Genomic DNA, 25,785 nt, shown 5'->3' with positions numbered 1-25,785 from the left:
TCAGTCAAGTTTTCTCTCAGAACAGAACACAAAATGACTGATGACAAATCCAGTGGTAGCACTTTATTTTATAGTCCTGTTCCTCATGTAAATACAATGTACTTATTATACTAATTACAATAACTATGTAATAATTAGGTACCAACCCTGAACATAACCCTACCCCAGTTACCTTATATAACCAGAACTTTCTTAGATTAATACACATGTAAGTACACTATAAGTACATGTTAGTAAATGTACTATAAAATAAAGTGTAACCAATACAGTTTTAACCGGTTTAGCAAAGTTTATCCAACATTTTTCGAGTTGAGAAAAACTACCCAGCAACGGGGTAAACATATAAAAACATAACCCAATAAAATGACCCAAAAGGCTGAACCCACCATTTTTGGTTAAAACAACAACAACAACAACAATAATAATAATAATAATAATAATAATGATGATGATGATGATGATGATGATGATTATGAAGATGATAATAATAGCAACCCAGCATTTCTCTAGAGGGTACCTGTAAAAGTTTTAAGGCTGGCCTATAAATAATGGCTGAACAACATCTTGATGATAAATATTTCAGCAACAGAGCTGTTTAGCCTAATTTATTTACAAGGTATCTGCCAACTTGACTTTGCAAGTGATGACTGTAAATGTATATAATACATAGATGAATATAATGCAAATTATATTGTCCCATGAGAAATTAAATACACAGATTTGTTATCTGCCACTGTAACTTACAGTATTACAAGAATTCTATAGTAATTAAAATGTTTTTATTATTATGACTTGCTGATACAGTTGCACAATTTGTAAGCATAATACATTGTACTACATGTACATGTTTTGGTTGTTATGGAATTATATTTTAATGTTTTGTGCATAACATCATCATTAAAAAAATTATATATTTCAGTATGATAATAACAACCAGGGTTCTAAAATAACTTTTTTGATCACCAGCCAATGTGGCTGGTAACTTTCTAAAGTTACCAGCCAATCAGAATTTCCACTAGCCATTTTTTTTTTTTTCCGGTAAAAATAACAAATTATGAGTGCCACTAAATGCATTTGATCATTTTATTAACATTGTTGGCATGAAAATCATCAGTTTATAAACCGTACTCACGAATTCATAAACTGTTACCTTGGTTTAACAAATTGTGCCCACGAATTTCCAATCCGTGCGCTCAGTTTTTGTAAACCGTACCCTCGGTTTTTGAATGCGTACCCACAAATTCATAATCCGTGCGCACACTTTCGCAATACGTTCCCACGGATCTGTAAGCCGTACTCACGGATTCATGCAGAAAGCTCCTGTTAACATAGAGTTTTATTGACTATTATTATGTGGAATAGGTTTAATAATAATAAAAGAATAATCTTATAATAGCAACTGATTATTATTGTACAATAAACCTGGCATTGTGACTAACTCTGGAGTAAATTTTTCCTGTTTTTTCCTGTTCCTGTTGTAAATTGTTTTGGATAAAAGATTCTTATGCATAACCTGTATAATAATATATAATAATGATAAAAATAAAAATAAAGTTATTTTTATCATTTTAATTTGTAGGCTAAATAAATGATTACAAGAAAATAATTCATGAATTGCTTTATTTTTAAATAAACTTTGACAGTTTTGTAAATGCTTGTCTACAATTCTTTCTTAACATGCATGAAGACTTATTTTTCTGATTTTATTATACTAAGCTCCATCCACCCCACCTGCCGGAGTTAGATGCATGTTTCACTGTTAATGTTTTTAATAAATAATGAGGCCGAAAATAACATTGCATTCAGTTAGAGAGAAAAGGAATGAAAACATAACCGGCATATTATTTGTTTTGTATTGCTTTTTACCCTTATTTTATTTTTATTTTTAGCGTTTTTTTTTTTTTTTTTTTTGGTCATAAAACACAGTGTCTTATCCTATTGGTGATTAATATAATAATCACTATTAAAATAAACGCTAAAAAGAAGACTATTTGTGAATGCTGATCGTGGACTCATTGGATACTATGAAAAATAATGTTTAATAAACAGAAATGAATCTGCCGGTGGGGGCGGAGCTACAAATGCGTGTCAGTTTACAAATACAAATCCGAGGGAACGGATTGTGAAAGTGTGCGCACGGATTATGAATTTGTGGGTACAGATTTAAAAAACCGAGGGTACGGTTTACAAAATCTGAGCGCACGGATTGGGAATTAGTGGGCACGGTTTGTTAATCCGTGGGTACAATTTGTTAAACCGAGGGAACAGTTTATGAATTTGTGAGTACGGTTTATAAACTGAGGGGACGGATTGCAAAACCGTCGTCACGGATTGATTTTTTTTCTCCTACAGGTGACGTGCGGGGCTCTCCGTAATATCCTCATCCCCTGCCTCGTTCCTCTTTTCGCCCCCAGAAATCTGTCCCAACCACCGCCACATTTAGTTTAATCTTAATTTTTTTTTCTTTAATAGCTAATTCCCTCCTCTTTCAGTCTATGCTCCCTGCTCTGGCTCCATTCATTCTTCTTCCTTGTGTTTTCTGATGGACGCTATTCGTTTCCATGTTTTTTCGCGCTGGTTTCACTGCAAACTGCGTGCAGCCAATGAGCATATGAAACGTCATCACGTAGCATTACAGCACAGTGTTCGTGGGAAATGTAGGAAGTGCTGCCAGGGGGATAAATGACCGAGAACAGAACCTCATGTCATGCATCACCAGCCAAACTGGCTAGTAAGTTTTAATTAACACCCGCCAAAATGAATTTTAACCCGCATTTGGCGGGTTGGCGGGTGTTAATTTAGAACCCTGATAACAACAACACGCATCAAATTATCTAATATCAATCTGTTCTTACTTCCAAAACATCAAATATTTCCCCGTGTCACTATACAGATGTCAGAAGTGTCCTATAAAACCTGTTAAATGACACTGCTGTCAAGACCATTGTTTTCAATAAAAGCTTTGGCATTTATTTATAAAAAAAATTCAGCCAGTAGCCATATCACTCTGCAGCCCTACCCACTGAAGCTAAGCAAGGTTGAGGCTGGTCAGGCTGCTGTTGCATCATCCAGGTGGATGCTGCTCACTGGAGATGGTTGAGGAGATCCCACCCTTCAATGTAAAGTGCTTTAAATAGCCAGAAAAGTGCTATATAAATGTAAGGAATTATTATTATTATTATTATTATTATTATTATTATTATTATTATTATTATTAAAAAAGGCCATTGGTATTATATCATTATAATCTTTTTTTTCCCCTACACACACATATATATATATATATATATATATATATATATATATTTTTTTTTTTTTTTCAAAATATCAAAATATATTTATGATTTGAGGCCCACACTTGTGTTTATTTGTAATGAAAGAAGATAGTTACACTTTTTTTCTATCCATTATGGCTATTTATTCCACCTGCATTGTTGCTAAACTTAATAGATTATTCATTAATGAAGACTTATTTTCACTTTTACCATAGTGTATTTGTAAACTAATGTGTTTGGAAATTGGCCATTACATAATGTCTAAGTTATGTATGTAACCTTTGTTCCCCGAAGGAGGGAATGGAGACCGATAAACTGGGGATCTCGCTAGAGAGACCAATCTACTTAGAGTGTGAACTAAATGAGCCAGTGCTAATTGGCATGCAATCAATGCATCCAGCTGTCTCTGATCGCACCGCAAGTATAAATAAGCATCAGGTGCAACACATATTTAGGCCAAGCTTGGGAGCTGGCCGCTCAGGAGTTGTACAGCAGCTGTTGTGAGGGGACATGACGTCTCCCTTTCCTCCTTCAAGGGAATGAGGGTTACATATGTAACTGAGACATTCCCTTTTAGTCTGATATGTTGACCGATGAATTGGGAAATCACTACCCAAACACGAATTGGATCCACTTAGATCAGTACTTATGGCATCCAGCCCTCGACCGGTTCTCATGGATTCATTGAGTGAGGGTCTGGCACCAGACACTCTCCCACGTTTAGTTGTCCAGGGGATGGAGGAACTCAACAGGGCCTACAGTACTGGCACTCTGGAGTAGTTTAGCAATCCGACACTAGCTGGGGCTGCTCAGTGATTTTACCCATTTGAGTTGAGAACACAGGAGAATATAGAACACGCTCAACATGAAGACTGTAGAATCTAACAAACATTTTGGGGGTTGCCCAGCCCCCAGCTCTACAATATCTGTCAGAGAGGAGCCACAAGCCAGTGCCCAGGAGGATGCAACACTTCTGGTAGAGTGAGCTCTCAGAGTACACCCTGTGCCTGATAAGCCAAGGTGATTGCATCCACAGACAAAGAGTTGTTCTGAGGTCCTGAATCTTTTTGTCCAGTTATCATACCATCTTATGGCACAAATGGACAGACCAAAGCTAGAGCTGGGTCTGACTCCTCTGCAGGTTCACTACCTGATCCCTTAACCCCTTTGCGTGCAAACATCGCTGACGGCCCCAGTTTATTATTGTTTCACTTTCACAGCACATTAAACATCACTGTCTTACTTCATCTGGACAAACTGTGCATCAATGGAAAGTTTAAAGACTCAAGCTTCGATATTTGACCAATATTTTGATAAAACATTGTTGCAGTGACAGATATTTAGTGATTTATGTCAGGAGTGCAAAATAATAAATCCGTACTATGCCACATTTTGAATAGAAATTCACAACTCACTCATATTCAGTCACGTCAAGAGCGGTTTATTTGTGTTCACATAGACTCACTGAACAGCGTCAATAAGGATTTACAGACCAAAGATGCATATCTGCGGAGATATATGGATATATTTACTGATGTTTACTTCATATTTCTTCAGACAGAATCGTCATTTCTATTCATTTTCCACGGATTTACGCGATCAGATTTTAAACAGCCTCTCCCAGCGATCTGTGTGTGCGTGCAGTAGTCACAGCTCGTGCGGTGTGTGACTCAGACTCTGATTGGGTCTTTCAAACGTCAATCTTAGAGTTTCATATCTGGACACCGCCCCATCGTGTCACATGCTTCCTGCACACTTCCTGGTAGTTATATGGCCAAAACAACACTGAAACACCTCTGTACACACGAAATATCCGAATAATAAACCCGCGATTACGATAGTAAAGCTTGGTATGAGAATTTCTTGAGATCTGGGGCGTTTTTATAAAAAAAAATCGAAAATGTACATTGGAAATGCTAACTTGTGCAGCAATGAAAAAGGCTACAAATAACATATTTTTACAACAGTAAACGACCAAATTCCACCCCTGATCGCTAAAGGAAGTTATTATAAACACTCGATCGGGGTTTAAAGTGAGTTTTGAGTAAAAGTGTACTAATAATTTCATAAATTGTCAGATGTAGCTTGATGCTAACGTTTGCACCAATGCTACTAATAGCAGGTGCTTTTCTTCTTCATAATGCATTTTTGTCTCAATAATTCACGTAAGGTCGTAAGAAAATGTTTTGTTGTATTTTTATAGTAAGACTTTTGATAAATAAGGGCTAAATGCAAAGAGAGACTGAAGTGAGATCGCTGCTTTGTTGCTTTGTAAAGCCTGAAAAACCACAATCAAGGCTAATAAAGGTGGAATAAAAACAAAAGAATAATGATAAAAGAATAATGCGGATAATGTGTCATACTTGGCGGAGGTGTGAAAGAACCGTTTGGTGAGAACAATACAATCATGATTCGGGCAGTTTTCTACAGTGAAACATACACAAAGAGCACAGGAGAGTTTACATGTGAGATCTTACAGAGATGACAAGTGCCATAAATCAATCTGATTAGCCTTCTCTAAAAACACACATGACATGGCCTTAGAAAATATTTCATAAAATTCACAGTTTTACAGATTCGATTATGAAATTTTTTATGAAGTCTTGGAAGACTTGTGGCCTTAGCTACACTGTGTTTTCAAACTCATTTCCTACATCAACATTTTTTTAAATACATTTAAAACATATGTTTTTAATATTTTTATTTTTGTTTTTATGTTTGAGCTTATATATCTCTATTATCATAACAGTCTGAGTGATTCTGATTCCTGAACAGTAAACTTTAAAGTGTCAGCTTTGTGAACAAAGGTTGATTATGTATCTAGTCAGAAAGAATCATGAGCAGAAACCTTTTTATTTTGGGTATGTAATTTCGGTCTCCATGCCAAAAAAGGGGGGTTACTAGTAAGGGGTTAAGGGTGTAGTAGGGACCTTAGGCACGTAGCTGGGCTGGAGCCTCAGGGTCACCTGGGAGTCAGCCAGCCCAAACTCTAGGTAGGGTTTGTCAAATGATGATACTTGCAGGTCCCCTACCCTCTTGCTGGAGGCCAATAAAACCAGGAGTGGGGTTTTCATTGAAAGAAACTTCAGCTCAACTGACTGCAAAGGCTCAAATGGACCATGCCATAGTGCTCTGAGCACCTGAGTCAGGTCCCAAGAGGGTATAGAGTGGGGACGAGGAAGATTTAACCTTCTCGCCCCCCCCTAAGGAACCTGATGACAAGGTTATGCTTCCCAACTGTCTTTCCCTCTACAGGGTCTTAATTTGTGGAAATAGCAGCAATGTAGACTTTACGGATGGAGCCTTAAAAGGTGCAGAAAGGAGGGCACGACTCTGATTGGGCATCTTCGGGGTCCTCTCGGGGAGAGGAACGCCACTTGACAAACAGGTTCCTCTTTAAGGCATAAGCATGTCTGTAAGACAGCACCTGCTACCTCTTAAGGGGAGGTCACCTAGAACCTCTGCATCCCATCCAGGGACAAAACATGGTGTCCCATCTCTGAGTCAGTAGATCAGGAAGGGGATGTCGTGAGGAGCCTTAGTTGCACAGGTCAGGTTGGGCCAAAAGGGTGCAACAAGCAAGACTTGCTCCTAGTCCTCCCTGACTCTGTATTGACTCGTTTGTGTGAGAAGGCACTCTGGGGGAAACGCATATTTGTGCAGGCCCCTCAGCTAGCTGTGTGCTACTATGTATGTGCCAAGAGTTAAAAGCTAGCAGTGGGACATTTCTGGAGAGGTAAACAGGTCTACCTGAGCCATCCTGAAATGTCTCTAAATTAGCTTGAGTGTCTGGGGATGGACTCTCCACTATTCAGAGAGCACAGCTGGTGACAGCTCATCGGCCGCACAGTTTAGGAGCCCTGTAATATGAATGTCATGAAGCTACCTCAGATGCTACTGACTCCAAAAGAGGTGACAGACAAGAAGTGACATGTGAAAGCAGTGCAAGCCACCTTGTTGGCTGATGTACACAACAGTTGCAGTGTTGTCCGACGGACCAGTATGTTCTTGCCTCATATACACCATTGGAAATGGTTCAAGGCAAGCTACACCACTAAGAACTTTAGGCAATTTATATGCCACTACTGTTGGGGGCCCATCCACAACCCCTAGACTGCTTGCCCATTGTACATGGCACCCCAGTCGGTTGTGGAGGCATCTGTGTGTACCACAGCATACCTGAAGACCTATTGTAGGGGCACTCCTGCCTGGAGAAACGTACAGTCAGACCACAGGCTGAATGTTTGGAGGCAGACCGATGTGACTTGGAACCAGTGAGTGACACGCTGTCATTTACACCTTGGGACTGCCATGGAGGCAGTGCTGAAGTGGTCTTATATGGAGCAGCCCCAGCAGCGTGTCGCTGCAGCTGCCATATGCCCCAGGAACCTCTGAAATGTTTAAATGAGACTAAATAATATTATTTAAATAATACTAAAGAATATTGTTAAACTGCTAAAACACAGCTAGTTTTATCCAGGCCTGGTTCCAGAATTAAAGGGCAACTATCATGCCCCTTTTTACAATATGTAATATTGGTCTTGGGTGTCCCCAGAATGTGTCTGTGAAGTTTCAGCCTAAAATACCCAATATATCATTAATAATAACAGCTGGAAAATGAAATTTTTGTGGTGTGTCAAAAAAAATTGCTTTCTTGGAGTGCATCGCTTTTAATGCAATTGAGCTGCATATCCCCATCCCATCTCCAGAAGAGGGTGTCGTGTATATGCTTTTCTGCATTGTATAGATACAGCAATAAACAGTCGGTATTAGCAGGTGAGGGAACCGGTGTTTAGCCGAACATATGGGAAGCCAAATGTGGATCAATGGACCAAGCCGCACAACGAATCAAATAAGTGCAGTACACAAAGGAGTCTGGAGTGATACACATATTTAGGGAAATTTTTAGGCACATTCCCTTGAAAAATAAAAGTAATCCACAGTGTCCTCAGCAGCTCCACTATTAAATTAAGACTATTTTGTTTTGTCTTACATCCAAACAAAGAGTATCAGGATTGCTTGTGAGACATTGTTGACGTTACAGCTGCTCGAGTATGGAGAAAAAGGAGGACAGTGTACAACCACTGAGGGCAAAAACTAAAACAATGCAGAGCTGTCAACCCACCCTTGTGGCACGGCCCTATACAATGTGACATCACACTGCATGAGAATCAAAACGGCAGACCTAGTGAGATAAATTTGGTTTAAAGGGGATTAAAAAATGAGGATGAGGGCAGAGATGTATAGTAACGAACAAGAACTACTTCACTACTGTACTTAAGTACTAAAAGGCGGTATCTGTACTTTACTAGAGTAGTATTTTTTCCCCTACTTCCACTTTTACTTCAGTACATATTTTCAATGAGTTTAATACTTTTACTCCGTTATTTTTGTTATGTGCTGCATCGTTACTCATTATCCACATTACCACTGCCAGAACTGTAGATGGCAGGTTTGATGAAGCTGGCACATCATTGAGCGAATCAAGCGATTAAGAAGACTGCGCGTGCTGACTGAACTGCTGTGAAGAAAGAGATGAACACTGAGCCGAGCCAGATAATGACTCGTTCACGAGTCAAGAACCGGTTGCATCGGTTTCCGGATCACCAGTAGTTCTTTCTGACAGTTCGATTCAATAAACCAGTTCGGTCCAGCACTGTGTGTCGATTTGCTTCACGCTGAATCACACATGCGCAGTATCATCAGCCCCTCGGTTCTCGAATCGGACACAAATTCTTAAACGGATCTTGACTCGTGAACGAGTCAGTCTTTTGTTCATTATCTGGCTCGGCTCGGTGTTCATCTTCAGTTCTCTCTTCACATCAGTTCAGTCAGTCTACTGTTTGAGTAAATGAATTGCTCCGGTACATTGGCTTGTTTTAACTCAGAGGGAGTGTCAGCCACATTAAAAAAAGTTAACAGCTTAAGTCATTTGTGGATTAATGCGTATTGGAGACGCGAACCGTTTAAAACGATTCAGTTCGATTTGGTGAACTGTTTCAAAAAGATCCGGTTACATCTAATGATTCGTTCACGAAACCGATATCACAAACTGCTTTGTTTTGAACTGTCTAACAACAGACACGGAAGAGAAGACAATGCTGAATAAAGTCGTAGTTTTTGCTATTTTTTATATTTAACTGACCCTCTGATGTCACATGGACTACTTTGAAGATGTTTTTCTTACCTTTTTGGACATGGACAGTAGACCGTACACACAGCTTCAATAGAGGGACTTAGAGCTCTCAGACTAAATCTATAAGATAAAGATAAACGGAGGTCTTACATGTTTGAAACAACATGAGGGTAAGTTATTAATGACATAATTTTGCAAATTGGGCGAAATAACCCTTTAATCTGTTTTTTATTTTTTATTTTTTTTTTTTTACAAAAAGTTACAGTCAAAGGAATTGTGATTGTCCTTTAGGTTAATCATTTGAAATAGTAAAAACAATATGTTCAAACTTTTGACTACTTTCTTTAATAACTACATAACAATACTTTTACTTTTACTTTTACTTTCAGTACTTGAGTAGTAAATTTTAAAATAGACTACTTGCAATACTTAAGTACAAAAAATGTTGAATACTTTAATACTTCTACTTAAGTGTGATGCTTAAAGAGCACTTCAACTTCTACTCAAGTCACTTTTTTGATAGAGCACTTGTACTTTTACTCAAGTATGGGTCTCTAGTACTTTATACATCTCTGGATGAGGGTGGATTTTATCATTGTAGGGTGGTTGTGTTCACACACTGCCAAAACACATTTATGTCCATTTATTGGTGTGCTTTAAATACTGAGCGTGCTTTAGAAAGTGTGACATGTACCCAGTGTTCGATTTGTGTCAAAGCTCGTAACTACTTGAATGTAGTTACATAACCATTTCATATTTTCTAGCAGAAGTTGTCATAGTTGGGAAAACTTATATAGTGGTAAATGAGAGACTACATTAAATATATGTTTTGTCACAATAATGTTTCTACAAGAGGGTAAAAAATAAAAAGTATTTGATACGATTACGATGCTGATGACCATTAATCAATTTCGATCTCTTGATTCACTATCAATTCACATGAATAGGCCTACTGTACTTACTTTTCTTGTGTTAAATTCAGTATTTTCTTCCATTAATATGTCTCTTTGCATTTAATTTAAAACCATTTTCTCCATTTAACCTTGAATACTACATTAATTGTATTAGGCTATACATAATAACGGAAAATAGGATACAATTCATAACTAAAACGGTTGATCTGCATGTTTGTCTTCAGCGTAATAATCAATGCATGTGTGTCTCACACACAATTTGTGAGAATAAGCAAACCTGCTTTGTCATCGTTGACAAAAAAAAGCCTTCACCTGGTGAACATATTAATCTGTAATAATGTCGTTAATTAAATTAACACTGTTTTTGAGCAGTTAGGCCCTGTGTCCACCAAAGGGTTTTTAGGCTGCTGAAAAAGCCAGGTGCTCTGCCGAAAATGCCCACCTGTCAGCGCATGAGAGCGCTTTTTGTGGGCTGGGTTGTTTCAGTTGACACCACTGATCTATATATAATATCTATATTATAGATCAGTGGTTGAGACGCGTTGGTTGCTATGATACAGAATAACCGCTAAACTGTTACTTTTATCTGATTTGGTAAATTTAAAAAATCTCGTTGTTGCTCTTGTTGACACGCCATTGTAACAAATAACAGTTGTTGATTGTTGTGTAATTTGGCCCGCCCCTCCTGCACTCTGATTGGTCAGCTGACTAGAAAGTGACAGTGACGAGCGCAGATTTTTATCCAAAGTTGACCATTCTTCAACGCTACCTGCGGGGAAAAATGCTTTGGTGGACATGCGGCCTTAAGGTTCCTAGATTTAAAATTATTTTTAATTCAGAATGGGTGCAATGCTAGCTTTTTTTTTCTCAGAATTACGTTAGATGGCTAATTTACAACTAACAATCTGATAGTGAGCTAGCATCACAAGAAAAAAAAACACTTATTCAGTAGCAGTAAATTGGGTATATCAAATGATCATAAAACAAAGAAATATAATCTTACCGTCATCGTGAGGTAAAATAATGAGGCAGGACAGTGATGTCTCGCCCGCGGTCTGTAAATTCCTTCAGAAAACAGTGTATGGCATATTTTCAGACGCACATCTAATTTGAAGTAGCTTTTTATGGGAGCGGCAGCACAATACTTTGATAAAAAAAAATAGATAAGGCTATGTCAAATAGTTTTTTTTTTTCTATTTTCTATTTAAATATTTTGAAAAACCAGGGGACCCCCCAAGGTCATTTTTTTGGGCCTTATGGGGGGGGGTCCCTTGATGCTTATGGGGGTGATCCCGGACCCCCTGCCCCCCCTCAATTCAAACACTGCATGTAGCATCAATTCACAAACATTTTAACGTATATTTTGTCCTGTCCATTGATCTTTTGAGTGTGAATCCTGTATAAATATGCATATGTCATTTTTTCTCGAAACTTTGCAGTTTGTATGTGGCTGAAAAAAAAAAAAAATTCTATACAAATTCTTAATGGATTATATGCTATATAGAAAGGACACAAAGAGCACAGCCTGTATTATCACTAAAAAAGCTATCCCTTGTCTTAATCGCAATCTCATTAAGGTTTTTATTTTTTTATTTTTTATTTTTATTTTTTCTATAATGAGAGGATTCACAAGTTTTTACAAGACTTATCACTGGACAAAAATAAACCTTTTGATTATCTCCAGAGTGCAAACACAAGTATACATGGGATAGATTGCCAGATCAGTTTAGCCAAAATGAATAACAAATATCTCAATATATATATTTTTATGAACCCAAGCACCCACAGGATCAGTGCTTATGTTTACAGCATACATGCATCAAATTAGAAATGGCTGAAATGATTTGAAATCACTTGTACCCTACCTGTTAATAAAATAAAATAAAATAAAAATCCAGTCTTTCACTATGCCTGTGTTAGTTTTGTCTTGTTAAAGATTTAAATCCTAGCTGCCAAGATGCTCCTCCATTAGTTACAGATCATGCAAAGTGAAACTTAAATCTGTCATAGAGGTGGTTGGATTTATTCATGCACATTAAAAATATTTATTAAAAGCTTATTTCTTTTCAGATTTTTATTGGAAGTGTTTCATCCTGTGACAAATTGTACTGTGTTTTATCAGTTTTATCTCCTGCGTTGCTATTCTACTGTAATAGGAGCTGATTACTGGCACCTGATACTTGTTTGCTGATGACCAACTGACTCATTCCCTGCGTTTCAATGTGCTTACTTATACTAAGCTCTTAAAGTATGTACTCTTTTGGAGAAGAATAAGAAGTAGAAGAGTAGGCAATTTTAGCCAATAGATGCACAGATCCACACTTCAAAATCGACCTGAAATAGTAGACCATCTGGGGACTTTTGGCATACTCTTTTCAACATACTATGCTTTGGGACACACTTATTCTAATCTTACATACTATTTAGGATGGATAGTATGAACATTGAGATGCAGGGATTCACTAGCTTCTACAGAGAGTAAACCGGCTATAAAATCAACCAAGATAGCATAGCTGAGGGAGAGAGAAAAAGATAATTTTTGAGAAAGGAGTTAGCCACTTCCCTCTACCCACATGGACTGTCTCTGCAGCCCCAGACAAGTGTTGCTAGTTGTAGTTTTTTTTTTTTTTTTTTTTTTTTGATTAATGCCAAATCTGTGCTGAGTTTCAGTCTGTGTTGCTGTGCTTCCACCTAGATTGTTAAACTTAACTTTTATAGTTCTTCACTTAAGATTGGTAAAATTGTCTACGTTATAATATTCTCCTGTTTTGGGTAAGCTAGGTAGTTGAGGTGTTATTGTCTTTTTGTTACTTTTATTTGTCCCTGTGTGAGGTTATATTTTAAAATTGAGTAAGATATGTTTTGTTTGCTATTTTGGCTATCCCTCCTCCTGAAGCCTTTTTGCTTTCTTCCTGTTATTCCTGTAAATAATTAAATTATAGTGGATCCTTTAGTGGTTGACAGTATTATTTAGGACTGGGATGAGGGGCTCCATGTGGACTTTCCTTTCATTTTGTTACGTATTCCTCAATTCCCCTAGACTAATTATAAAGTGGGAATGTACAAGCAGAATTATAATAATAGGCTGTATATTAACTTCTTGGGAGAAAACAGGTTGTTCTATGTGAAATCGGACATCGAGCACCCCCATATAGCCAAAATGGCCTGATCGTATTGGTAGTCGAATCAGGTTGCTCCTATCGAAGCATCAAATATTGTACTATTGGAGAACCTTCCCAGGAATGGCCAGCCGACCAAAATTACCCCAAGAGCACAGCGACGACTCATCCAAGAGGTCACAAAAGACCCCACAACAACAGCCAAAGAAATGCAGGCCTTATTTGCCTCAGTTAAGGTCAGTGTTCATGACTCCACCATATGAAAGAGACTTGGCAATAAATGTTCTGAATGACAGAGTTCCAAGATGCAAAATGCTGCTGAGCACAAAGAACATAAAGGGCTCGTCTCCGTTTTGCCAGAAAACATCTTGATGATCCCCAATGCTTTGGGGAAAATATTCTGTGGACTGAGGAGACAAAGTTGAAATTTTTGGAAGGTATGTGTCCCATTACGTCTGGCTCAAAAATAACACTGCATTTCAAGAAAAGAACATCATACAACAGTAAAATATGGTGGTGGTAGTGTGATGGTCTGGGGCTGTTTTGCTGCTTCAGGACCTCTAAGAATAAATGGAATCATGAATTCTGCTGTTTACTTAAAAATCCTGAAGGAAAATGTCAGGCCATCTTTTTGTGATCTTAAGCTGAAGTGAACTTGAGTTCTGCTGCAGGACAATGATCCAAAACACACCAGCAAGTCCACCTCTAAATGGCTGAAGAAAAACAAAATGAAGATGTTGGAGCGGCCTAGTCAAAGTCTGACCTGAATCCTTTTGAGATGCTATGGCATGACCTTAAAAAGGCGGTCCATGCTCGAAAACCCTCCAATGTGACTGAATTACAACAATTCTGCATAGATGAGTGGACCAAAATTCCTCCACAGCATTGTAATAGACTCATTGCAAATTATCGCAAATGCTTGATTGCAGTTGTTTCTGCTAATGGTGGCCCAACCAGTTATTAGATTAATGGGGAAAACACTTTTTCACACAGGGCCATGTAGTTTTGGATATAGTTTTCGCTTAATAATAAAAACCTTTATATTAAAAACTACATGTTGTGTTATCTTTTACTAATATTTAAAAAATTTTGATGACCCGAAAATTAAAGTGTGAAAAATATGCCAAAAAATAAGAAATCAGGAAGGGGACCAACACTTTTTCACACCAATGTGTGTGTGTGTGTGTGTGTGTGTGTGTATGTTTGTTTGTTTGTTTTTAAATAAACCAATTTGCAGTAATAATACCCGGCTAGTGACAGCTCTGCCTTCCTTATACTGCTTTAAAATTGCTTGTATATTTATTGTTTCATATTCTTCTCTGAGTTCTTCTTAACTCAATGTCCTGCACGTTATAAAATATTTATTATGCCATTTTCTTTTTCAAGTTCCTTTTCTCTTTGTCCTGAGGCCTTTTTAAAATGCAATGGTAACTCGGCAAATGAAGTGCTGTTAAAAGGTTTTTGCAATATTTAAGAAAATGTATTTTTTGCAAGTTACAGTTAAAATATTGTGATTATCAAAACAAATTGTAATATTACACAAAGATAGTGCAAATAAATACATAATGCAGTTTTTAAATGATGATTTAATTTATTCAGGGACAAAACAAAAGCTATTGAATCAAGAAATCACTTTAACCTGTCTAACAAAATGAACTATTTAGAATCTTTAGAGATCAAAATAAAGATAAAAAATGAATCAGGTTGATATGGTCATGCAGGTTTTATGCATTAAATGCACTAAAATAAATTATGTTGTTCCATTACATAGCATCTTGAGGCGACAATTTCACTTTGTGTGGCGACAACATAAGGATGTTGTCTCTTCTACAAAATGATCTCGTGCCCACAACGTACAGCATTATCACATTCCCACAAGTTAATATGACATTCCAACAAATTAATATCGAATACAATTTTCACTATTAACTCGTTTATAAGCATGCGTGTTAGTAGCATATTGGCTGTTTATTAGTACTTGCAAAGCATATTTAATGCCTTATTCTGCATGTCCATGTTCTAGATCTCTTAACCCAGTCCGGTATCTAAATGTAACATACTGTAAGAGTTTATTATGTACTCTAGTTAATAGTGAATATGTGTTTATTTCAAACAATATAGATTATTCACCAATGTAATATATAATTGTTAAAATTAACAATATCACACAGTAGCCATGTGATATAGCTCTATATCAGCATGACTTTCATTCGGCTTAATTCATAAAGAAGCATGATTTCTCTGTGTGGGTTTTTATTTATTTATTTTTTTTTCTGTGTGAGTTTAGGAGATCAGTGATACTGAGATTATGGAGCTGGCCCATAGTTCCTTGGGGAGGATGACCGTCATCAGGCAGATTTTTCCTCTGTGGAAGGATAGCAGTGTGAGCTGTATGAGGAACAACCACCGTATCTCCTCACTGCTCTGCGACCCTCAGGAGGGGTATCTGCAGTCGCTGGAGGTCAGTAACCATAGGAATCCACATCATCATAAGTTTACTGATGCTTTAAGAGAGATCAAATCCGTATGCAGTCTCAAACCAACCTCTTAAAACAAGCAAAGATTAAGATCAGGGATTTTTTTTTTTTTTTTACTTTAAAGACATGGGGACACAAACTCTCAGCTAAATCTCAGATTTGTGAAAGTGAAAGAATGAAAGAAGTCTATAATCACCAAGGCTGCATTTATTCTATAAAAATACAGTACAAATTGTGAAATAGTTTTCCTAATGGCAAAGCTGAATTTTCAGCAGGCATTACCATGGTAGTAGGTTGGGACTGAAAGATTTTACTAAATATTATATGTGTGTGTTAAAACATAGATTTCCTTTTCAATTGCGAAAACCTTTTATTATACAATTATCCACAAACCCATTTATTGTGTCCATGTGTCCATCCTCTGCTGTGACATCCACATATCTGCTTAAATCCCTTGAATTCACATGAACACTAGTTTCATAGTACAGAACAGACGGCTAAGCTTTACACTGCACATACTCTTGGGGCTTACACCTCAATTATTCATCAAAACGAGGGTTAAACGTTCTTTGATGTTTAATCACCTTGACAAGCAAACCACTAGTTTACAGCAGTGACAAACCTTTCAGCTTTTGTCTGCAAATTTGCACTGTCAACACAAGCCTCCACCATTGTGTGCCTTTCCCTGTCACTCAAAAAACATGCAATCACTGGAGTCATCATCACAGCTTTTGCTAATGCCTCCAACTGATGGTCAGTTCCTGTAAAGTGTGACAAATGTCTTCCTGTATGGACCTGTCAGCTCAACTAGCGTGCCTGTCATTCAATGATCAGGAAGCTTTTGTCTGTATAGTAGGGACAAGTACTATGTTTTATACATCAGCTGAAATGATAACTGACACCTAGCAGGTTGTAACACTCAGCAAATGTCATACTTGGATGAGAAGCATGAAATTTTGATTTGAATCCGATGGATCAGGGAAAAATGACACTTCCTGATGCACATTCAACAGACAGAAAGAGTATGCACAGTTGAAGTGTACAGCTCATAACTTGAGTTATATTTTGAAGGTAATTTCAAAAAATAATAATAATTATATATATATATATATATATTAGTGGTGGGCCGTTATCGGCGTTAACGTGCTGCGTTAACGCGAGGCTCTTATCGGGCGATAAAAAAAAAAAATATTGCGTTAATCTATTCTCAAAGTTGGGTTGGGAGCTGGGTCTATACTTAGCAAGCTATGATGACTTTCACTTTGATATTTTATATAACCGACTGGCTGAGGCTAGCCTAAAAAGATGTGATGGACAGTTGACGGGCCAATGCTGCGCATCGTCAAGAAAGCTTATCTTTTTCACATGTTTTTACGCCTTACCCCATGTCGATTTAAACATTAAAGCATCCAAACACAAGACGCTGAAAAGCTGAACAGAGTAGCGTGTGCCGTGTTGCGCACGAGAGAGCCGCGTATCACGGACAGCGACACTGAACCGAGCTCTCTTCTGCGAAGAGAAAGGCATCTCAAAACACTTGAACATCGAATTTGCTTATTTTTGCTCTTGTGCCGACAAATACAAACAAAATATGTCAAAATATCCACCTTGGAAATTATACTCGAAAAAACTGTCAGTTAGTGAAAGTAAACAGCTGAGAGAGAAAATGGGATGTGTATTATATTGGATGCGTTCATCATCTCTTAAAGTGGCCTCGCCTAATTTAGCCGCTGGCAGCTGTAATGTTAATCCAAGAAAATGAAAATGAAAATCACTCACACTTACTTTGTAGTTTTAACAGTCAAACCAAAAATTATTCAGACACCAGATATACTTTTTGATATATATAGCAAAACTGTAATAATGTGAGAAATGTTGAAGGTGTCTGAATAAATGTAGGTTTGATTTTATATTTCATTTTTACATTGAAGACTATCCAGTGCTATTTTACATTTAATTATTTGGTTTCTGTACCTTGACACCTACAAACTTGAAAAAAACTTAAACATTGGTGTGAAACAGGCGTAAGGTTGTTTTGCACTTTGTGCGATGTGGAATTAGTTTACAGCTTTGTCAAGCACTTTGTGATGCATTTTGGAAACAGGAGATGAGCCCCTTTTCTAATGCACCACCTAGCTTGATAAACCCCTTCTCAAAGACTTACTGTTTGTCAGTTTTATTTGGGTAACACACATATTTAGAATGCCTTCGGCAGAATTTGAATGAGCCATTTTAATCTAGATTAATCTAGATTAATTTCAAAATCACAGTGAGATTAATCTAGATGAAAAACATTAATCTATGCCCACCTCTAATGTATATGTTATGTCTGAATATATATAAGTAAATCAGAACATATAGTTGTAAATCTGAATATATATATATATATATATATATATATATATATATATATATATATATATAGTAGTAAATCGGAATATATAGAGGTTTGATTCTGAATATCTAGTTATAATTCTGAATATGTAAATGCAAATCTGAATATATAGAAGTGAATCTGAATATATAGTTATAATTCTGAATATATAGAAGTACATCTGAATATATATTTATAAATCTGAATATATAGTTATAAGCCTGAATTTATAAATGTAAGTGGTGTGTATATATATATATATATATATATATATATATATATATATATATACATATATATATACATACATTTATTCATTTAGCAGACGCTTTTATCCAAAGCGACTTACAGATCAAGACAGTTGGTCAACAGAGGTGTGACGTGTATTCTTTTTGGCTCATTAAAAATTAATCTTGCTGCCGTGTTCTGAATTAATTGTAAAAGTTTGATAGAATTGGCTGGAAGACCTGCCAAGAGGGCATTGCAATAGTCTAGCCTGGACAGAACAAGAGCTTGAACAAGGAGTTGTGCAGCATGTTCTGAAAGAAAGGGCTTGATCTTGAACCTACCCCTAAACCTAACCCTACCCCATGTAGTTACCTTGTGTTACCAGAACGTTCTTAGATAAATACACTGTAAGTACACTATTAGTACATGTTAGTACATGTACTGTAAAATAAAGTGCAACCACAATATCTGCAATGATACAAGTACAGGATACATAGACATAACGTTTTCATTAAAAAAAATAATAATAAAATAAAAAACAAAGCAAGAACATCTGCCAATTGACATTCCTAATAATGAAGATATTATATTTATGTTGAAATAGACTATATCCTGTATATTTAGATGTATTTATGTACTTATGATTTATGAACGTACAGTGTGATTTACTATTATATTTAGAATATTAAATCTAAATTCACAATTTTCAATTCACAACATGTATACATTTTTTTTTCATATTTACCTCTATTCATTCAGACTTTAACTATATATTGCAGTTTACTTCTATATATTCAGATTTGCTTCTATATATTCAGCTTTATAGCTATATTATATATACTATACTATTATATATACTATACTGTATATTCAGAATTATAACTATATATTCATATTTACATTTATGTATTCAGAATTATAACTATATATTCAGATTTACACTTATATATTCAAAATTATAAATATATATTCAGATGTACATTTACATATTCAGATTTATAACTATATATTCAGATTTGCATTTATATATTCAAAATTATAACTATATATTCAGATTTACAAATATATATTCAGAATTATAACTACATATTCAGATGTACATTTACATATTCAGATTTATAACTATATATTCAGACTTATAACTATTTATTCAGATTTACATCTATATATTCAGACTTATAAGCATATATCCAGATTTACTTCTAGATAGTTGGATTTATTAATATATATTTGGATTTATAAGTATATATTCAGACTTATAACTATATATTTAGTATTAAGTGTTTTGAAAGAAATAATAATATTAAAAATCATAAAATATAAAAATATATTATTTAATAATAATTATAATAATTATAATAATAATAATAATAATAATTTGTTTTGGTAAGTAATCTGGCCTATAAGACCCATTAAGGTTAACAAAAGAACTATATTAATAGTCAGATATTCATCCAATGCCAGCCCCAAGCTTTAAATTAGAGACCAGTGAGTGGTGGACACCTCTAAAACTGGCTCCTGTATCCTTTTATTTTTAATAAAATTATTTTTTTTTTTCATTTTTATTTCAGGTGTCCAATTTGTACCTTTATGATAGTGTGTTGATGCTGGCCAATGCATTCTACCGGAAATTAGAAGATCGGAAGTGGCACAGTATGGCCAGCCTAAACTGCATCAGGAAGTCAACCAAGCCCTGGAATGGAGGCTGGTCCATGCTGGAGACGATCCAAAAGGTACAGTGTGTTTGATGTTAGGAATTCTTCAGAGCTGCTTGTCACACCGTTAGGGGGATATCACATCTAGCAAGCAAGATGAGAAGTGGCAAGATGGAGAGTAGTTGAATAAAGCAACTGTGAAAAGATGATAGTTTCCTTTGCTTTACATCAGCTCCCAGACATACGCCTTTTTGAAATGCAAATTGCTTTCATCTAGGTTGTTTCCTGTTTTTCCCTCTCACGGCTGCAATCACATTTCTCTTGAGCACTAACACAGTGGTCAAGCTGAGATAGCTTTTGGTTGCCCTCACACAGAGCTCTCATAGGGGCCATTGAAAGCTGTGCAAAAGTTGATGTGGTGGCCGCAGCAGCTGATGCGTCTCTGAGCTCCCTTGGGCAGCAAGCAGTCTAGTGTGTTCCTCAATTCCACGGCCTTTTAACGTTCTATGAGCTACACAGAACTGCAGAAAGCCTCTAATCGGCCCTGAGAGGGACATGCCACTGATAGATTTGTTTCTGAACCTTCCACCGCTCCTATACAGTCAGACCACTGGTTGATCTGAAGTCAAAGCTGTAAGCCTTTCAAGGTATGTGTGTGTGTGTGTGTGTGTGTGTGTGTGCGTGTGTGTGTGTGTGTGTGTGTGTGTGTGTGTGTGTGTGTGTGTGTGTGTGTGTGCGCGTGTGTGTGTAGAGTGACAAGTAAAAAAATAGTAACACTTCAGCATAGGGACCAATTTACTAGTTGCTTATTAGCATGCTTATTATTAACATATTGGCTGTTTTTAGTACTTATAAAGCACATATTCTGCATGGAGATAATATACATCCTTAATCCAATACCAAAATGTAACAACTATTAATATGCAGCAAATTAGGAGTTTACTGAGGCAAAATTCATAGTTTGTTAATAATTAAAATTGGACCTTAAAATAAAGTGTGACCGAAAACATTAAGATTTCTTTCCTAGATAAGGCCGTTGACACACTGGCTGCGTGGCATGAGCATAGACTTTCAAACATCAAAATGTCATGAATTAATATGTATTTGTGTAAAAAATGACATATAAACATATTTTCCTATTCTATTTTGCCTGGAAACGCTTCCAACACGATTGGGTGTCGCGTAAAAAATATCCATCGGTTCTATTTGTAGCATGCACGCGTTTTCCGCGAAGCTCGAGCCGCGCCTGAAACGCGCGTCTCACGCAGGCAGTCTGCAAGCTCTAACCTGTTAACATGAGAGCCAAATTAAAAATGGACATGCCACGCAGCTGAGACGCTTACGCCACGCATCCAGTGTCGCCAGCCTAAGTAAGCCTCACATAGCTTTTATTAAAAAGGCTAATAAAACAAAATATATGGGTTTAACAGTGTTGTTTAAGAAATATTTATTTACTCTTTATCTTTTTTTGTAAACAGTTTTAATTGCCATTTGCTGCAAAGGCAGTATTTATAGGTTTTCATAACTTTTCAGCTTTATTTCATTTAATATTTTTAATAGCTTTTGTTAACAATATTAACACCGATTTATAAGTTGCATTAAAACCTGCTTGTTACGTAACTATTTGTTGATCAATTTATTTGCTGATGAATCCATGTCAGTTTGGACTTCATGATTATATTTAATTTTACATGCAGTTGATTATTATTTCACTTAATATTGTAATCAATTGAATTTGTAAATGTTCAAATATATATTTGAACATATTTTGAATTTTTTAATTGTAAATGTTTATTAATTTGTTAAAGGAATGAATGAATGAATGATCACAATGTCCTGTTGAATTTTGCATGCTCAGAGTCTAGGTTGACTGAGAAGTTATTGAACATTATTTCATTGCACTAAGTCTTGAATCTCCTCTTTCTCTCCTCAAATCCTCAATAAAGTCTCTCCCATTGTCTGTTTCCATAGAAGTGCTTTACGTCACCTTTTCTATTCCCTGTCATCATTTACTGTGTGAAGAAAGCACAGCATGCGAGATATATTTTATATGTCAAAATAAAAAAAATAAGGAAATCCATAGATTATGAATTATGTGTCACTATTTAAACTATGAATGCAGCCCCATTACGCCAATGTTGTTTCTATTGTTTTGCACTTTAAACCCATTCTCTTCCAAGATTTCTAATACTGTGCTTGTTACATCACTAAACAGAAAAGCAATGTCATGGTCATCATGGAATTACTCTATATGTTGTATAGTTTTGTCATTATGACATCATATGTCGAGGTATTGATCTAAACAGCAACAATGGTGTGAGCAGTGTAATGCGATTCACAAACAAATAAGGTAACACTAAGAACCAATTCAGTTTTTTTTTTTTTTTTTTTTTTTTTTTAAATAATACTAATAAATTATTCAGAGAATCCATCAGACCCAGTAAATAATAACTAAAATAACTTTTATTATCTGACTAGCATACTGTGTACTGTTCCTGTCCAACTCATTTTAAACTTTAACTGTGACATACTGTATATTCTATCAAGCATATTATGAAATGTTTGTGTAACTTAAATCAGTAAATTAAAATTGTACATTATTTTTTTTATTTTTTTATTATTATTATTTATTTATTTATTTATTTTTTTACTTGAGATAAAGCTTAAAAAAAAAAAAAAAAAACAGAACTTATTCTAGATGTATGTATGACCACACTTATAATACAGAATTGGCCCGTTTGGGAAAATGGTGATAATGCCAACTGAGCCAAACCTCTCTCCCAGTGACCCCAGGCCATATGGCAATTCTTATTGTCAAACCCAAGGAATACTGAAGGTTTCAAATTGTAATTGGTAAAATTCAGTGTATAAAAGGTACAGGACATTGCACTTTGATCTGCCTCAGTTCTTTTTACTGTGTTGCTTTATTGTGTATTGACTCAGACAGTTTTGTTCCCACAGGGCCGTATAACTGGTCTCACCGGAATAATGGACTTCATGGACAATGGATCAAATTCCCATGTTCAGTTTGAGATTTTGGGGACCAGCTTCAGTGAAACATTTGGAAAAGACATAAAGCGAGTGAGTTCAATAGTTCAGTTTTTAGTACCTGATGTAAAAGCTTTCTTTTGACATTATTTTTCATTATGTATTTATTTTTCCCATTACCAGTCACCTTTGGTAAAATTTTAACTTAAATTGAGGTCCCTGTTTGCCAGTAATCTGCTCTTTTGAAAGACTTGCCAATGAGAACAACTTGACAATGTTATCTGTGCAGATTGTTACCCAGACTGACATTTTGACACCTTACCTCTGTGTCAAACAGCCAAGAGGCAAGTGTAAACAGCACTGAGGAGTCAAGCTTTGGCATACTAGACAGGCCAGGCCAAACGTGCTATAATGAGAACTTTATGGCATTTGCCTATTGTCCTGTTTAAACAGTAGGACCTAAGTGTTCCCTACACACTGTTTATTCAATTCCACACCAGAATAGTTGGATATTTTCGCTAGCTTCTGTTGTGCTTTTCCTAGAACAATCACAAGTAATTTTCATTACAGATATTCCGGCCACTTTTCTCTTCTTAGCTGGATTTGCTGATTCTCACGCTTTGTTTTTGTAGCCATAAACTGCTTGGCTCCATCCATCATTTAAAAGAAAGAGTAATATAAATTACAGAAGAGGAAACATTCTGCTGGTAATGAAGATTTAATCACCCTGCATCCCAACCTGAATTATGAACCCACTGTATCACATTATAGCCATTAGGATCCACAGTGCCACAACCATTTACTCCCTGCTCGTGCACACACAAGCCCTGGCAGTACTGGCTCCCCCTCATACAAAGCACATTTATTAGCTATAATGAAAGGAAGGGACAGCTAATGGTACGTCAAGTGTGCTCAGTCCTGTTGTTGTTCATTATTAGAGCACAAGCTTTAGTCTTCTAAGCAGTGCCGCCCAAGAAGAGATTTATATAGCCAACTGCATTTCCACCCTGCTATGGAGACAAAGTGAGTCGTGCTGTTAATTTGACATATGGCATGGATTGAAAGCAGAGGCAAATACATTTCCTGGCTAAACAAGAATCCCTTTGGAGTTGAAAGAAGGCTGGAAAGTTCCAAGTGTAACAAGTACCCAGATAGTGTCTCAAAATATTTGTGATGCACTCCTGTCACTAACACTTTGTCTACACTGGATAGGAATGGGGCATTGTGTTGTGTCAGGTCAAAAGAAAAAAAAATAATAATAATAAGTTTATAATAATACTACTGTTAATTAATGCACACCAACAGCAGATGGATATACAGTTATTTTTTTCTGATGTACTTTTTTCATACTTTCAACAACAGGACAAAATGGATGAGGAAACAAGTAACACCGAAGTAATCTTTTTGGGAACCTTGACAACCGGGTATATGGGTTTAAGCTGTTAAGATGTTATAGACAGGATAAAATGCTGTTTCAAATTGTATCTCATTTAAAAAAAACAAAAAAAAAAAAAAAAAAAAAAAAACATTGTCACAGATTAAAGTATGAAGAAAACCTATAATAATAATAATAATAATAATAATAATAATAATAATAATAATAATAATAATAATAATTTAGAGACATGGGCTATAATTGTTTGTTTCCTAAGTGCGACAACACAAAAAATGTGTCTGTGTTTTCAAGTGAAACAACGGGAGCTGAAATTTGGGTGCAAGCAGTTAGATTGCTGTGAACTACTAACACCAATGAAAAACAATATTTGCTTAAGAAACCTTTTTGGTAACACTTTAGAATAGGTAACACTTGTTAACTATTAACTACGACATTTATCTCAATAAATTCTTAAATTGCTGCTAATTAACAGTTGTTATATTTAGGAATTGGGTAGGGTTAGGGATGTAGAATAAGGTCAAGTAGAATAAGGCATTAATATGTTCTTAATTAGCACTAATACATGGCTTATAATCTAGTAATATGCATGCTAATAAGCAACTAATAGGTGTTAACTATTCTAAAGTGTTACCAGATTTTCTTCCTTGAAAGCTTTGAGAATTTGGGACTGGTGTAATCTGGATTTGCTGATTGCCTTCTTTTAAAAATCCCTGATGTCTTTCCTCTTTCTTGCCCTCCCACTTTATCACAGAGACACACACCACCCCTTTTGGAAAGTTTTTCAAATCAGAGCTGTAAAAAAACACTGCTGAAAACAGGAAGGTTTCATGACACTTTAAGAAACTCCACAATGTATTGCAACAACCTCAGTAAACAAAAATCCATCAGGTCAGATGAAGCAGGATATATGTGGGTTATAGTTATAGGGGAGACTGGGGATGGTTGTAACAGATGTCTATGGGCCAGATTTACTAAGCAGGGGAAATTATTGTGAGATCCCAAATATCACTGACTACTGCGATGTTTAGTAAACCACATTGCATTATTTATTTAGATACTCTCCTCCCATAAATTTTTGCATCTGAACGGGAACTCCAACAAATGCACTTACAATAAGGCTAAACACAAAAATAACAGTCCACATCTTTTCCTTGCCAATATAATTGCAGATTTGTCTGCTGTCTACAACAGAAATAAGTTACCTTTCAGGAACTCGAGCTGCA

The 25,785-nt window shown here is 36.1% G+C and overlaps 1 protein-coding gene across 1 annotated transcript in view; it reads left to right on the top strand.

Annotated features, from left to right (window-relative positions):
- Positions 1–23,530, top strand: part of LOC113112178 (glutamate receptor ionotropic, delta-1-like) — a 345,503-nt gene extending 321,973 nt beyond the window's left edge. The window contains exons 6-9 of the mRNA XM_026277621.1: positions 15,732–15,905; positions 20,095–20,256; positions 23,140–23,292; positions 23,456–23,530. Coding sequence (XP_026133406.1) covers positions 15,732–15,905; positions 20,095–20,256; positions 23,140–23,292; positions 23,456–23,530 — 564 coding nt within the window. The remainder of the gene's footprint in view (positions 1–15,731; positions 15,906–20,094; positions 20,257–23,139; positions 23,293–23,455) is intronic.
- Positions 23,531–25,785: the final 2,255 nt, after the last annotated feature.

The sequence above is a fragment of the Carassius auratus genome, chromosome 12 (genome assembly GCF_003368295.1).
Source record: "Carassius auratus strain Wakin chromosome 12, ASM336829v1, whole genome shotgun sequence".
Classification (NCBI taxonomy): Eukaryota; Metazoa; Chordata; class Actinopteri; order Cypriniformes; family Cyprinidae; genus Carassius; species Carassius auratus.
The sequence above is the reverse complement of the archived record's forward strand: the minus strand, read 5'-3'. Positions and strand labels throughout refer to the sequence as shown.